Source organism: Mastacembelus armatus, chromosome 5 (assembly GCF_900324485.2).
Source record: "Mastacembelus armatus chromosome 5, fMasArm1.2, whole genome shotgun sequence".
Lineage (NCBI taxonomy): Eukaryota > Metazoa > Chordata > Actinopteri > Synbranchiformes > Mastacembelidae > Mastacembelus > Mastacembelus armatus.
Genome location: NC_046637.1, coordinates 15,762,496 through 15,776,480, shown reverse-complemented (window position 1 = coordinate 15,776,480; position 13,985 = coordinate 15,762,496). Strand labels below are relative to the sequence as shown.

Here is a 13,985-nt window from a genome sequence, read left to right as displayed (position 1 = left end):
GCAGATTTTTATCCTGCTGCCGCCATTTTGCTTTAGTGTGAGTGCGGCTGCGGCAGTGAACGATCCGGACGGGGTTTTTCTACATTACACAACTTTTGTATTCTTTTAAAATCTGAAACTGGTAATTAACACTGTATACTTTACTTACATAATATTTGGGTGTTACATTTTAGTGTTAAAGTAATTAAATGAATAGCGTAATTGCGGTATTACAGAAAAGAGCCGTCTGAACAGTGTGTAGGCTAGCTTATCTGACGCTAACGAGAAGTAGCGAGAAATCGGTGGTGTCGGTAGGCCTCTGTTATTTAGTTTGACGTGAAACTACGGTTACATAGCTCTAAACCAAGTGAGAAAATTATGCAAATGCTATATATAGTGATATATGCAATGTTGAATTGGTTGGCTGGCACGAGTAACTAAGGACGTTAGGTATTGAGGTTAACCAAAAATCCCAGCTCACGTCGTTGTCTTGCTAATGTTATCAAGCTGAAGTATTTCTAATGTTGGCCACGCAATGTCTTTCCGTCATCTTTGAGGGTCGCTAGCTAAGTAAGTATGTGGTTGTTTTTTGTCTTAGTTTATGAACGTTTATGATATATCACATATCTTGAACCATAGGAATCAGGTGACCTATAACACATTCTATCTGCTAATGTTAGGAAAAGTAGATTATTTTTACCTGGTAGCTTCCACGAGAAAAAGACAAGTTAACTTAGTAACTTTCACCCATTTTTTACGCCGTTATTTCAGCGTAAGTGTGATTTTGTTACTTGAGACTGCATTTCCCCATGTCTATGAGATGGAAGGCTTATTTGTTCATCAATCTTGTCGTCACCTTAGAGCAGTGGCCCCCATATCCAAGGTAAACACAAAACTGGTGTGGACTCCCGGTATTTTGTAAAGTTGGTTCTTTATTCTGGATTAAATACTTACATATGACTTAACAGTGTTTCTATTGATATGAACCACCATTACAACCAAATAAGTTTGCCCTCGGGTCATTACTGGGAGCATATTTGTCTATTGATGTTTTAACTATTTCAGCATCTCAAACTGGTTTCTTTTGTATTTGTGCACAGTTGTCGCTCTCTTAATAACCTATTTTCAGTTCCCTGGAGAGTGTTTTTGATTGATTTTGTAGGTTTAAACCATCCTCTTGGCCCTTTGTGGGGATCCCTGGATATGGATAACCCCTGGCCCCATGAAAATGCAGAAGATTTTTTTTTTTCTCGTCAGCCTTGGTAATCAACAGCAGAAAGTCTCTAGAAGCTTGAATATCCCGACTATTTTTTTCTACTGCTCACCCAAATGTTACCAAGTGTGCCAAATGCCATCAAGCCCAAGAAGAAGCTGGGGATTTTTTTTTTCATCCTGTGTTTGTCCCCTTTTTTTGCCACATCAGTTTAGGAGATTTTGCATCTATTTTTTTCGTTTTCTGGCTCTTTGTGTCCTCCCTCATGGTTATTTTATTAGTTTCACCAATTAATAAAAATGAGTGTTAAAAAAAAAGAGAGGAAAAGAAAATCCCAAAGGACTCTGTTGCATTCCCCACCAGTAATATTTAGCAGTCTGGCGGAAATAAAGATGTCACAGAGAAGGGATGTCATAGGAAGACAAATGTCTCTGGGCGACCCACCCTGTTTTCTTCTTATCTCATGGATCAAGTGTTCCTTCAGGAGTCCATACCACCACGGAGACACCCTACAAGCAGTGTGCTGAAGAGAGAGAGACTGCTTCTCAGCCACCTCAGGTAAAAGTGGTACTATTCTAAAATATTGCTTGGTAGTGTAGATGAAATGTGCCATTTAAAGCAGGATATGTGTGCGATGGCTTGCTGGTCTTCTGAATTGCTATTTCTGAAAGTTGATTCCCAGAAAAATACCATGACTGATTGGTTAGTAGTTCACATAATGAGAACATGATTTCCTAATTTATTTGCTTATGCCTTGTTACATCTCTTTATTTCAGCTATTTTTTCTGAAACATGTAATTCTTAAGCTATTTAGAATTGTAGAGGTTTGTACAATTTGCATGCAGGGACTTTGAAAGCAAGGACTGGCGTAGAAGTACTTTACTTAAAGTTATCAAAACAATATCTGATTCATTCATCAGTAGCTTTGCTCCTCCAAATACAAGTTCAGGCAAATGCTTGCCAAAGAACAATGCTTTTGGGATGCCATTAGTGTTTTACAAGTCTGTCAGTCTTGTGCTATGTCATCAAACAGATCTTGGAACATTTTTCCACAGCACCATTGGTGATTGTAGTTCAAGTTTGCACAACATTTAATTCTGAAGAAGATTGCTACCTTTAAACAGTTCTAACCCCAGCCATAGTTCTGCATTTCATGAGCTCATTCTTTTCTGTATATGTCTTTTGTAAACTGAAATTTTCCACGTTTGTTTTTATCAGATGACAAAGCACATAAAACCAGTTTTTATCTTTCTGTTGTTGTAACTGAAATTGTACTTGATTCCTGCAAAAATTCCAAATGTTTATGTTGGAACAGTTTTGCTTATTTTAACAATAAACAAAAAACTACACATGCTTATTGGTATTAGCTTTACATGTATTAATATGTTCATAGCTGATGGACTAGGGTTTCACTTTCCGATGTGCTGGTGTGGTCTGTGTTGTCAGGGAGAGTCCTGTTGGTCCTGAAGAGAACCACCTGCTGGGTTTAAAGTTTAAAACTGCACCACCTCCACCACTCAAGACTCATACCAGCATTACCATGACTAACCATGGAGATGACTGCTACTTCTTTTACTATTCTACCTGCACTAAAGTAAGCAAAGTTTGAGCACAAAATTACACATGCATCCATAATGTGTCCAGTTGGAAAGTGACTGGTAACTAGAAGGACGAGTATATTCTTAATGCATTTCATTAATCCTCCAGGGAGACAGTTGCCCCTTCAGACACTGTGAAGCAGCTATGGGAAATGAGACTGTCTGCAACCTCTGGCAGGAAGGACGCTGCTTTCGTGCTGTCTGCAAGTTTCGCCACATGGAGATCACAGTAAGCAGAGTCAAAACATTAATTTTAAAACCAAGAAGGCTCCAAAAACTCCTTTAAGCTTTGCCCTCTCAAGGCTAAGTGTGTCTTAAATGGCCATTACCAAAGGGTAGAAAAATGGCGCTTTTTCACTAGCACTACTTGACTCAACTCAACTCAGTATTTTTGGTTTTCCATTAAGGGATAGTACCTGGTAGCAGGTACTTTTTAAGTATCTCCTTGGTCGAAGTTCCAAGCAGGCCAATCTGATACTAAAATGTGATGTCAACACACTGTGGGCCACTGATTGGAAGGGAGAGACATCACTAGAGGAGTCATGAGTCATGAGGAGTCTGACTGCATCCAACACAAGAATCAAGCCCATTATTTTTAAAAACCAACAACAGCGACTGTTTGATTTTCCAATTTATAGTCTTTACCAAGGCACTACTTGCAAAGCAACACCGTGGTCCTGCAAGGATGTGGGGACATTTCTGTGCTTGGTGGCATCACAGCAGTTTCGCACCGCCGTGCTATGATGGCCCTGCCCAAATTGAAGTGGTACTCAATTGTAATGGAAAATGACCAGAGTCAAGTCGAATAGAGTAGAGCCGGGTATTGCTAAAACTGTAATGGAAAAACAGCAAAGGTAAAGTTGAGCCAGGGGTTCAAGTACTGCAAGTTTCTCAAATTTCTGATTGTTGGTAAGCCTCCTTTGTGATTGAGAGTACCATATACTCATGTCAAAACATTTTCGTAGCAGAGGTATAATCACTTAGTTCATCTAAGTGATTGCTGATTGAAACACTGGTTGTTTCTCCAAAACATTTTAGAAATAACCACATCACTGCAGCCCAAAGTCAAACCTGTGAACCACGTGCAGACTTCAGTCTTTTCTGTTTAGTCACATACTACATTTTAAATTTTGAGTTTTGTTGTCCTGTAGCATGCATTGGGGTAGCTTTTATGTGATTGAAACATGACCAGCCCGTCTCTACGTGCATGCTGTAACATGATGCTTATCAAAACAGAAAAACCGAAAGGAGATACCTTGTTATTGGGAGAACCAGCCAGCTGGCTGCCAGAAGCCACACTGTGCATTCTTCCATGAAAAGCCCCGCTATGTTGATGGTGTCTTCATCCCACCTGATAGGAGTGAGTGGACCTTTTCACAAACATGTTGAAAATTGAAATGCAGAGTTTATTTAGACAATTTAACATCCACTTGTGAAAGAGTCTGACAATTGCTGTAATTCTCTTAGGTCTGAGCAAGAGTAACGAGCAGGCATATGAGGAACCAGCTCCTCCACCACCTGCCCTTCTCCCAACTACAGCCAATCCCCAGCTCCGAGGGGTCATAAAGACAGAAACTCAGGAGCCAGTCCCAAGCCCCACCCATCCACCAGTGGTTATTAATCCAGCGGATGATGATGAGGATGAAGATGGTGAGCTGAAGTTTATCTGAGAATTGTTTCATTATCTCTTTAGCCTTTCTTTCTTTTTGTGGCTCTTTTGTTTGAACATCCATGCTTTTTACCACTTGTGTCTTTATGTTTTCAGACCAGTTCTCTGAGGAGGGAGAGGACGGCAAGGTCGGCCCTTCTCCTAGAAAGATTCCTCAATCAGGTGAGTCTGGAGTCAGAACTTTAGATGTAAAGTTTGTTATAAACTGTGGCCGCAAATGCGGTACTTCCAATCACACTCACGCAGTATGGAAAGATTGTAGTTTTTGATGGGATTATGTTGTGAATCAACAGATGACTCGCTGAACTTTGGAGTGAGCACACTTGAGGAGATCCGACTGAGAAAGGCACTAAAGGCCAGCATGAAGAGAGCTGGTTACCCTATCCAGAGTGCTGACACCTCAGCCAATGGAGAGAAAGAAAACATCCAGTCATTTTTTCAACCAGATGTCTATGAGGCCACAGATGGTAAAAATGCTGGAGCATATGACAGAATATGGCAGAATTTTAGGGAGTTGGATGTGGAACTCTATAACATTCTTTCCAGATTCTATTTTTGCAAATTTCACATTATATCTGTTGCACTGATGATACTTTGGGATTTGGGGTTTCAGGAGTTGTTGATACTCAACACTGCTTTTTGTCCTGAAGTAAGTAACATTATTATCATGTTCTTACCAGTACTTGGCCCCTCTTTTAACCTAGGTCCACTTTTCTTAGAAGAAACTGGGAGACCAAGAAGCACTGTGGCAGAAAGGCTTGGAAAGAGGATGGTTAACACTGGTGTGTTTGTACTTTTGTTAAACCTCAACATAAATTGAAATATTATGAAAAGATAAAATGTTTCTAACGGTAACAAAACGTCTAGTACAGAAACTCATGACTTATCTTTGCTATAGATGTAAAAAGTGGAGGTGTCCCACTGAAAAGGAATCTGGCAGATCGTCTCGGCAGATTTGTAGATGAGGAAAATCCATTGATGCCCCCCCAAAAAGGTGAGTATTATGAAACATCAAAACTAGTTTAGAAGTATAGTCTGAACACCACCTATGGAGCCTTCTACTCAATCATGCTGACAACGTGTGTTGTATCTTCAGGTAGGGCATGCAATGTTGTGACTGAAATGTGTACATAAATGGGTTGTGTTTTGATGTAGCCTATAACTTAATCTAGAATGAAATTTGCTTTCTCATGTTTCTTTAGCTTTAAAGACTATTAGGGAAAGACTTGGTCTGTCTGATGGTCTTGTGACATCCACTGAAACAGGTAAGAATATCAGGGATACATTGACATTTGCTGTTATTTTGTCTGTCAAGATTAATAAAGTATATTTAGATTAAACATATACAGAATTCGGTAAAACATTGTTGGCCCACTTTGCCATCAGCTACGACCAACACAGAGTCAAAGACAGCTACTGAGCAGATCCGCATTAAAACTCTGGAGGAGATCAGGCAGGAGAAGGCAGCAAAGTCTCAGAGCCAGGATAATGACCCTTCAGCTGTGACTCCAGAGATCAACACAACTACTACCAAAGCCAAGAGTATCAAGCGAGCCATCACTATCAGAGACAACTCCATTGACCAAGTCAAAATGTTTTCAGAGCTCCCTAATTCCAAGAGGAAAAGGCAGGAGGAGCAGAACCCAAGCCCTACAAAGGTTGAGCACACTGTGGAGAAAAAAACAGGCAAGGGACACGGAAAGTCAGACACATCAGGGCCTGCTCTTGACGCCTCAAATGTGAGGGAAGTTAGAGTGAAGACCCTGGAGGAGATTCGCAGGGAGAAGGCAGCAAGGATACAGTCTCAGCAGGTCCTGGAAACTGACGAGAGGAGGACCTCTAATACTGAAGGGAATGGTGCCATGAAGCCCCGTCTGCTGCGCAACAAACTGGCTTCCCACTGTAAGAAATCACATACAGTTTTCTGTTTTGACAAGAAAAGGATGCAGAATTGTTTGCATATACTTTTATACTGTTGTGAATGTCTTTTTGATATGAATTTTCTGTTTAACTCAGCAGGCATTATCACACCAGCAAAGAGTGCTGAAGTTAATGAGAAGCCATCGAATACCCCCACTGGTTCTCTGGAGGTATGTCCAGGAAGGCACTGCAGTATTGGCTGTGGTTGTTTTTGTTAACTTTAGATGATGAGCTTTTCCGTCTTTCTAGACCAACTCTGCTACCTGTCACAGTGTCAAGGTGAAGACCTTTGAGGAGATCATGCATGAGAAACGCCTTCGCAAGCAGGAAATAGAGGAGCAGGCCAAAACCTCAGCTGAAGCAGAGTCTTCTCACAAACACACTGCTAAAGGAACCCTGAAGAAGAACTCTCCTGCTAAAACCACTTTTACATCCCTAGGCTCTTCATCACCTTCCTCCACCACTCTGATTCTTGACACTACCTCCTCCACACAAAAGCTCCCTGTTCGTAAACCGATCCCTCTCAAATCCAAGACCTCTTCACCTCTGTACACCACTACAACTTCTGGTACAACAACCGCAATTGCAGCTGTGACCTCAGTCCCTGTGAAGCAGAGCTCTTCATTGCAGAGGGAGATTGAGTCCAATTCCCAGAGCGCCAGCTGCTCCAATGAGGTCCCGGACAAAAAGATGAGAAACTCCACTGCATCGTCACCCGCCAAGCAGGCCAAAGCAGCTGCTCAGAGTGACCCTGAAGAGGCAACACTCCACACTGCAGACACCAAAGGTACATAATTTCTAACAGAGACAGCCCACATTTCAGTCTACGTACTAAGACAACCCACCTTAGACATAGAGGACAAGAAATACTGTTTTCCTTTAGTTTTCAGAGATTTAGAGGGACCTGATTAGTCATGTGTATGCATATGCCTAGGATTCAGACAGGGTTTCTTTGAAAGTCTAACAAAACCTCAACACAGTAAAGATGAAGTACTCATTATTTTCACTATCAATTAAAATGTAACTTTCTTTTCAGTGAGGCCCAAACTGAATGTGAAGCCATCTGTCATGAAGCCTGCAGTGCAGGTGAAACCAGGCCAAAAGAGGAGGGTGGCAGAGCGATCCGCTGTTGCTGCTGTTAAACCTCTGAATGCTGCCGCCACAGTGCTGGAGGAGCCACTGCAGGTGACACTATGCCCAGACAAACCAGTAAGTTGGACACATATTGTGAGTCTCTTTGTCTACAACATGTACCAAGAACTTCTCTCATTTTAGAAAACTATTCATCTTTATATTCAACATCCTAGTGTTGGGTTGGGTTGATTTACACTGTTGTAGTTCACAGATAATTTTAAGTAAAAAAACACTAATGGTGGATGTAGAATCTAAACAATGTAGTGCTGTCTTTGACCTTCACTGACTTTTCGTTCTCCTGTCAGTTGTTCCCATCTTCCAGTGCAGAGGCGCAGCTGACCTCTGCTGTTCCCCATAGTCCTAGCACCCCGCTGGACTCGGGCTCAAGTTCCAGCCCTCAGAGAGAGGACCTCCAGACTGTTCCTGTGTTTAGACAGAGTCCACGACAAGAACACGAGCTGACCGTCAGTTTTGCTACTCCCAGAGAGGCCTGTACGGTCCCCCAGAGGTAAATGTCCACACTTAAAATTAAGCTTTCACTTAAACAAGAACACAGGCTTCTTGTTGTGTTAGATTTTTGACACTGATCTGTAGGCACGGACAAAATTAATTTCTGGCCAAGTTAAATGAAGTCATATATTTAATTTGTCTTTGGAGGAAAAGTGTGAATTTCTGATTCAGTTGGAAGGAGTTCCAATAGCCTTTCTTACAAAAAAATGTTGTCTATCAGTATTTAATAGGGTTTTAAGGCCAATGTTTTCTGCAACATTTCTTCTTAAGGGAGGACAGTCCTTAGTGTAATTTCATAGTTGCAAAAATGTCAAAAGTCCTTGCCTGTTTTTTTGACTGTTCATAACTAAAGAAATACATCAATTTGTACATGTCAGGCTAGCCCTGAAGACTTCCACTCAACCCAAGCCACGGAGATTGAGTGCAGGGGTGTCCCGCACTACCTCCACCTCTAACACTGCTGCCTCCAACTTGGCTGTGGATGACTTTGAGGAACTGATCAGCGAGTTCACTGATGACCATATGGGAGAAGACATGGACCCTGGCATCGGAGAGGACGACCTGCTGCAGGAACTGTCTGAGATGATTGACAGCTGAGGGCTCCATTGAGCACAATCAACCCTGTGTCCTGTTTCTTACCCACATCCTTGTCTTGTGACTATATTTACAAGCAGTGAATACCATCCCTTGATATCTTCTATGGAGTGTTTAAAGACTATTTTTCTTTGAAGTTGAACATGTTTTATGTTTATATTTGTTGTTTATATTTCAAACATCATCTCTCAGAATCCTTTCCCATTTCATGCCTATATGGTCATCTTATGGTCCAGGTTTTATTTTTATCATGTTGGGCTATGATCACTGTTCACATTTCCAGGTCCTGAGAAAATGAAAAAGGCTCCCATGCTGCGAGATTTTGAAAATGTCTTGAATTGGTCAGAATTACGGTATGTTGGGAATGCAGATTGCGTCACTTCAGAGAGAAGTTACATTGTGTACTGTGTATGCAAAGGGAGGAACAAGCTGAATATAAAAATGAATACTTCTGCACTTAACTGGCTTCCCTCCAACTAGTGTTTTTGTTTGTAAATGAATGAGTGGACAAGACTGTTATCCATCAGCTAGCATCCAGATTATGACATTTAAATGGATCAGTTTACTTTAATAGTGACCCTGCCACAAAGCAGCAATGATGAGAATCTGAGAGGAGGTTGTAATGCATATTCCAACATCCATCTGTCATGTCAAGTTTGTTTTAACCATCAGACATATGTGGTTTACAGATTTTACACTCAAATCTGCTCATGATTGTCCCTTAGTTGGTTTACTAATGTTTGAAATGAACCAGTTGCGTTATCCAGTGGTCATACTTTGAATCACCTAGTTTGCAGTAAACGTCTAAGTGCTCTCTGGTCATTGTTTAAAGAACACCTCAGGGACTCTTTCTGATGTTTATATGTTCTGTATGTATTTGACAAACACTGTATTTCAATATGATAATGCTGCCTTTAGTTGTTACTTTTTCTCTTTTGTGTTAGCATGAGTTTAGTGGTGTGCTCTGAGTCAGGAACAGCTTGTTCTTTTCATGTTCTGTCCTGACCTTTTCCCTCAAACATACTGTTTAGAGTGACTTTGTACAAATTATGTGTAAATAAAACTTTTAATGACCAGCCAGAATAATAGTTGACAGATCATGTAAAAATAACACTAAGGCAGTACTTTGTGCTGGGTTTGGGGACCAACATCATTTGTCAGTGCATACAAAAAATTAGAAGTAGCATTAGCTGATTTATTAACTTAAGTTTGAATACACATCACACCAAGTTTATTTCATGCAAAAACAATAGTGATGTAAAATTATGTAAATAAAATTACATTCCAGACACAAGCATGGCATAAATGCAGTGGACTAAATCATGTAGATGAACACAAACAAAATCCAGAATGATGAAGTTTAAAGAACAGCTCTCAGTTCCAACAAATACAGCAAACGCAAAAAAATGTTCAGCAAATGTTAGAAAAGAAGCTATTTCAAAGCCACGCTTAAATAATACTACCTGGTACAAGATTTTCTTAACACATTACATAATAATATAGTAATATATACATTACAAAGAGAGTAAGAGCTTTGAAACAGATTTTCTTTGATGATTGCTTCTGTTCATACTGTCCATTAAAACATTCCTTTATCATGCACGTTCATGTACGTGGTGAGGGATTCCCGAGCAATTATGTACTTCAAAGTTAATCTGAAGTTAATACATGGTTTCAACAGTCACTGTCTCTCATGTCATTGGGAGTTGTCAGCTGATAATAATCCCAGAGCTCATACATTATCTTTAAACTTTGTGGTAACGTTCAACAACCATGGGCTCATCAACAAATGAGGGATCTGAAAATGAAGCTCATTTCTGCCTCCACAGCAGAGGACGCTATAAACCTACAACAGACCAATGACATTACAGCTGCAGTGCAAGTATAATCTTCCGCCCAGCAGGTGGCGCGACAAACCTCCAGAACCCCTCCCTACAGCAGCATCGTGCACACGCCGGGATGGTGTCATCCATGGCCGGTGTACTTGTGCTTTCCGGTCGGTGGAGGTAAACAGAAAGACGTTCTCGTGTGGAAACAGCAGCCGTAGAAAACATGACCAAACTAGAGCTGTTAAACGTGTTTCTGAACGACAGGCTGACCGCGGCCGCTGAGGAGATTTTCCGAGCCGTGAAAGACACGGTGGTGGAGTATCAGAGCGAAATTCTGCGCTCCAAGGAGGAGAACGAGCGGCTCCGACGGCTGCTCAACGTAGCCGTCAGCCGGCTCCTGCTGCAGCCAGGTGAGCCACTGCAGCCGGTGACTGTTGGGCCCTGCTGCGCTTATTACTTAGCTATAACGTTAAGTATATGAAGTAAATAAAAATGAAGTATAAACAAAACAAAAAAGTAAATATGCTCCAATCGTGTACTGAATTCCACGCCAAACCCCATTCAAAATATATCAGTTTATTATTATTATTATTATTATCATTATTATCATTAGTAGTAGTAGTAGTAGTAGTAGTAGTAGTAGTAATAGTAGCAGCAGCAGCAATGTTGTGGCTAACATATGGCTGTGTCATGTATCTCATTTATTTTAGTGAATGACAACATAAGCTACAGTAACAATAGTAACAGCACATGTATTCAACATCAAACATCAGAGGTAGACATTAAAATGTCACTAAAAATAGAAGAAGCTGTAGTTTAGAAAAACACCCAAAGTAAAAATGACATTGGTTGATCATACAAGTGAGATATACACATGACTCAGCCACAGCATAAAACCACAGGCAAGTGAAGTGAAGAACACTGATTATCTTAACAATGGTACCTGTCATTGTGTGGGCTATATTAGGCAGCAAGTGAACAATGAGTCCTTGAAGGGTGGATTTATCTGAAGAAGGAAGAAAGGATAAGTTTAAGAATCAGAAACTTTGAGAAACATCATCACAACATCAATGGCTACAATGCAGGCTTTCCTACAGGTCTTCTCTTTAGGCCGGGATTTATCAGAGAAACTTTGAGAAACATGTTAAATTGTAAATGTTGACAACTGGGTCAGAGCATAACCCAAACTGCAGGTTTGCTGGACTTGCAGGGAAGTTTGGGATCTAGCATTATGTGGATGTTACTTTGACATGTACCACAGACCAAAACTTTCTTGCAGACCAAGTCCACCCCTTCATTTCAACAGTATTGCCTGATGGCAGTGACTTCTTTCAGCAGGCTCCGGGCCCTGCCACACTGCAAACATTATTCAGGAATTGTTTATAACATAACATTATACACTGTAATAGTTTAGAACATAACAGGTATTGCTGCTCTGGTTTTGAAATTCCCCAGATCTCAGTCTGGTCAAGTGTCTGGATGTAGTGGGGAAAAAAGTACAATTCTTGGAGGCTCCCCTCACAGCTTTTTTTTACTGCTGCTGCTGAGTTGGTGTTAGATTCCAGAGAACATTAGTCGAGGTTAGGGGGACCTATACAATGTTAGACAGTTGGTTTTTATATCATGGCTGATTGGTGTATGTGTAAATTTTATTGTAGAAACAATTAATTCATCAGACAGCGAAGGTGTCACATGCATGCAGAATGCCTTTTTGACAGGGCAAGATAAAAATCAGGCTTTTGAATTGTGCTTATGAATAAATAGAAGAATCTTAAAACTTTACCTTCCAGGTAAGGCTGAGACATCCCTAGAAGGTATGCAGTAACTAGCATGACTGTGATATTTTTCACTTTTTAGAACCTCACTCTGCCCAGCCCCAAGAAGACAGCCAGCCGTGTCAGTCTGAGTGGAGAAGCAGTGTGGACGTAGTGCAACAGGTTAAAGAAGAGCCGAAAGTAACAACCATTCAAACAGATGAAGCAAGAGACTCAGAGGAAGGAAATTGTAGTCATACTGAGCCACTACAGAGACCCCATCCTCCAACAGCCAGGACTGTGTGCAGCAGACAGAGTGTCTCTCCAGCTCCTCTAACATCACAGGAGATTAAATTGAAGAGTGAAAGAGAGGATGCCAGAAAACAGCAGCCAATCAACAGTTTATCATCCTCACCAGTTGATCATTCAAAACGCAGAGTGACTCAGAGTGATTCTTGTGCCAGTAATGAAAAGAGTCTCAGGACTCCAAAAATAGAACCACAGAAGAAAGGGCAACTTCGCTCAAATGGAAAACAGGGAACATATATACAGCAGATCAAGTATGTGAGGCCTCTGAAACCGCCTCCTCCCCGCTCCTCTCACCCTAGCCAGAGCATACAGAAGTGGCACAGCTGTAAAGAGTGCGGGAAGGGCTTCAGCTTCGCCTGCCAGCTGGAGGTCCACATGCGCTGGCACACGAAGGAGAAGCCGTACAGCTGTGCGGTGTGTCGCAAGAGCTTCACCACAGTCAGCATGCTGAAGAGGCACCACCGCATCCACACTGGAGAGAAACCCTTCCGCTGCCATGTCTGTGGGAAATGTTTCAACCAGTCAGCACACCTCAACACGCACTTCAGGCTCCACACCAGGGAGAGGGCCAGCTGGAGCCGAGCACCACACACCAAGTGAATCAAAGCCTTCTGAATAACAGGAAACAAACCTGTAAACGTTAACATGCTTCAACAGCCAACTTGCAGGCTTTGACAGTGTACATTTTTGGTGTTTGATTGTGTGTCTTACTATCTAGCAATAAAGTCTGGTATATAAAGCTGTCTAGTCCAGTGATTGTATTGGACACTCTCAAATTGCCTGACAGTTTCATAGCTAAGATAGATACACAGATGTGTATAGCTACAGCAAGGCAAGCCATATGAGCAGAGAGATAATGAATGTCATTTGTGGGTTCTGTGGAAATGAGGAAAATTGGATACCTTGCAACTGCAGGTGCTCAAACTGACATGAACAAAAAGCCCTCACTCTGTTCCCATCTATCCATTATATGTACCTGCTTATTCCCATTTAGGGTCATGGGGATCCACTGTAGCTATCCCAGCTCTCTTTGGGTGAAAGGGAGGGTACACCCTGGACAGGTCACCAGTCCATTACTGGGTTCTGTTCCCTCCCTTGATAAAGAATTCACTTGTAGCTCCACTTTATTAACCTTTTGTACTGATAACTACACATGGGTCTGAACTTTTGCACAGTTGTAGTTTTGTCTGGGATCTTATGAATAGTGTAGTCTTGTGTTCCTTTTGTACAGTTTTGTACAGTATTAGTCTTGTGCTGTCTAATGTTGTTATATGTAGCACATGGAGTTCTGGGGAAACACCAGGGGCGGCTGGTGGCATAGGCTTGGGAAGCCTTGCTAAGCCTTCCCAAAAATTCCTCCCTAAAAATGTGGAATGACAGACTGCTGTTCTTGTTTATATTGTGCACATCATTTGGCTAATGTTAAAAATTTACAAACGTCTGTGTGTTTTGCCTGCAGTTATATTTATTTATTAC

The 13,985-nt window shown here is 41.4% G+C and overlaps 2 protein-coding genes across 5 annotated transcripts; both read left to right on the top strand.

Annotated features, from left to right (window-relative positions):
• Nucleotides 1-27: 27 nt before the first annotated feature.
• Nucleotides 28-9,706, top strand: zc3h11a (zinc finger CCCH-type containing 11A). 4 transcript variants are annotated; one of them, XM_026306355.2, is made up of 17 exons: nt 28-121; nt 1,677-1,750; nt 2,639-2,786; nt 2,900-3,019; nt 4,027-4,150; nt 4,258-4,440; nt 4,556-4,621; nt 4,753-4,926; nt 5,164-5,241; nt 5,358-5,453; nt 5,662-5,724; nt 5,846-6,361; nt 6,476-6,549; nt 6,629-7,166; nt 7,416-7,588; nt 7,819-8,021; nt 8,401-9,706. In XM_026306355.2, exons 3-17 carry the CDS (start codon nt 2,733-2,735, stop codon nt 8,618-8,620), a joined length of 2,682 nt encoding a protein of 893 aa, XP_026162140.1. In that variant the 5' UTR covers nt 28-121; nt 1,677-1,750; nt 2,639-2,732; the 3' UTR covers nt 8,621-9,706. The 4 variants fall into 4 exon arrangements, with proteins under 4 accessions (XP_026162140.1, XP_026162141.1, XP_026162139.1 ...); XM_026306356.2 differs by having other exon boundaries at nt 50-121; nt 1,666-1,750; XM_026306354.2 differs by lacking the exon at nt 28-121 and having other exon boundaries at nt 556-1,750; nt 6,479-6,549.
• Nucleotides 9,707-10,558: 852 nt separating this feature from the next.
• LOC113130624 (zinc finger protein with KRAB and SCAN domains 1-like) lies at nt 10,559-13,231 on the top strand. The gene is made up of 2 exons (XM_026307401.1): nt 10,559-10,856; nt 12,304-13,231. Exons 1-2 carry the CDS (start codon nt 10,670-10,672, stop codon nt 13,107-13,109), a joined length of 993 nt encoding a protein of 330 aa, XP_026163186.1. The 5' UTR covers nt 10,559-10,669; the 3' UTR covers nt 13,110-13,231.
• The last annotated feature ends 754 nt before the right edge of the window (nt 13,232-13,985 follow it).

Bases quoted from the DNA above. Each gene is read 5' to 3' on its own strand.
- zc3h11a (XM_026306353.2), top strand. From the start codon at position 1,656: ATGGATCAAGTGTTCCTTCAGGAGTCCATACCACCACGGAGACACCCT. The intron at 1,751-2,638 runs GTAAAAGTGGTA...CTGTGTTGTCAG, and splicing joins CTGCTTCTCAGCCACCTCAG to GGAGAGTCCTGTTGGTCCTG. The intron at 4,441-4,555 runs GTGAGCTGAAGT...TTATGTTTTCAG, and splicing joins TGATGATGAGGATGAAGATG to ACCAGTTCTCTGAGGAGGGA.
- LOC113130624 (XM_026307401.1), top strand. From the start codon at position 10,670: ATGACCAAACTAGAGCTGTTAAACGTGTTTCTGAACGACAGGCTGACC. The intron at 10,857-12,303 runs GTGAGCCACTGC...TTCACTTTTTAG, and splicing joins CCGGCTCCTGCTGCAGCCAG to AACCTCACTCTGCCCAGCCC.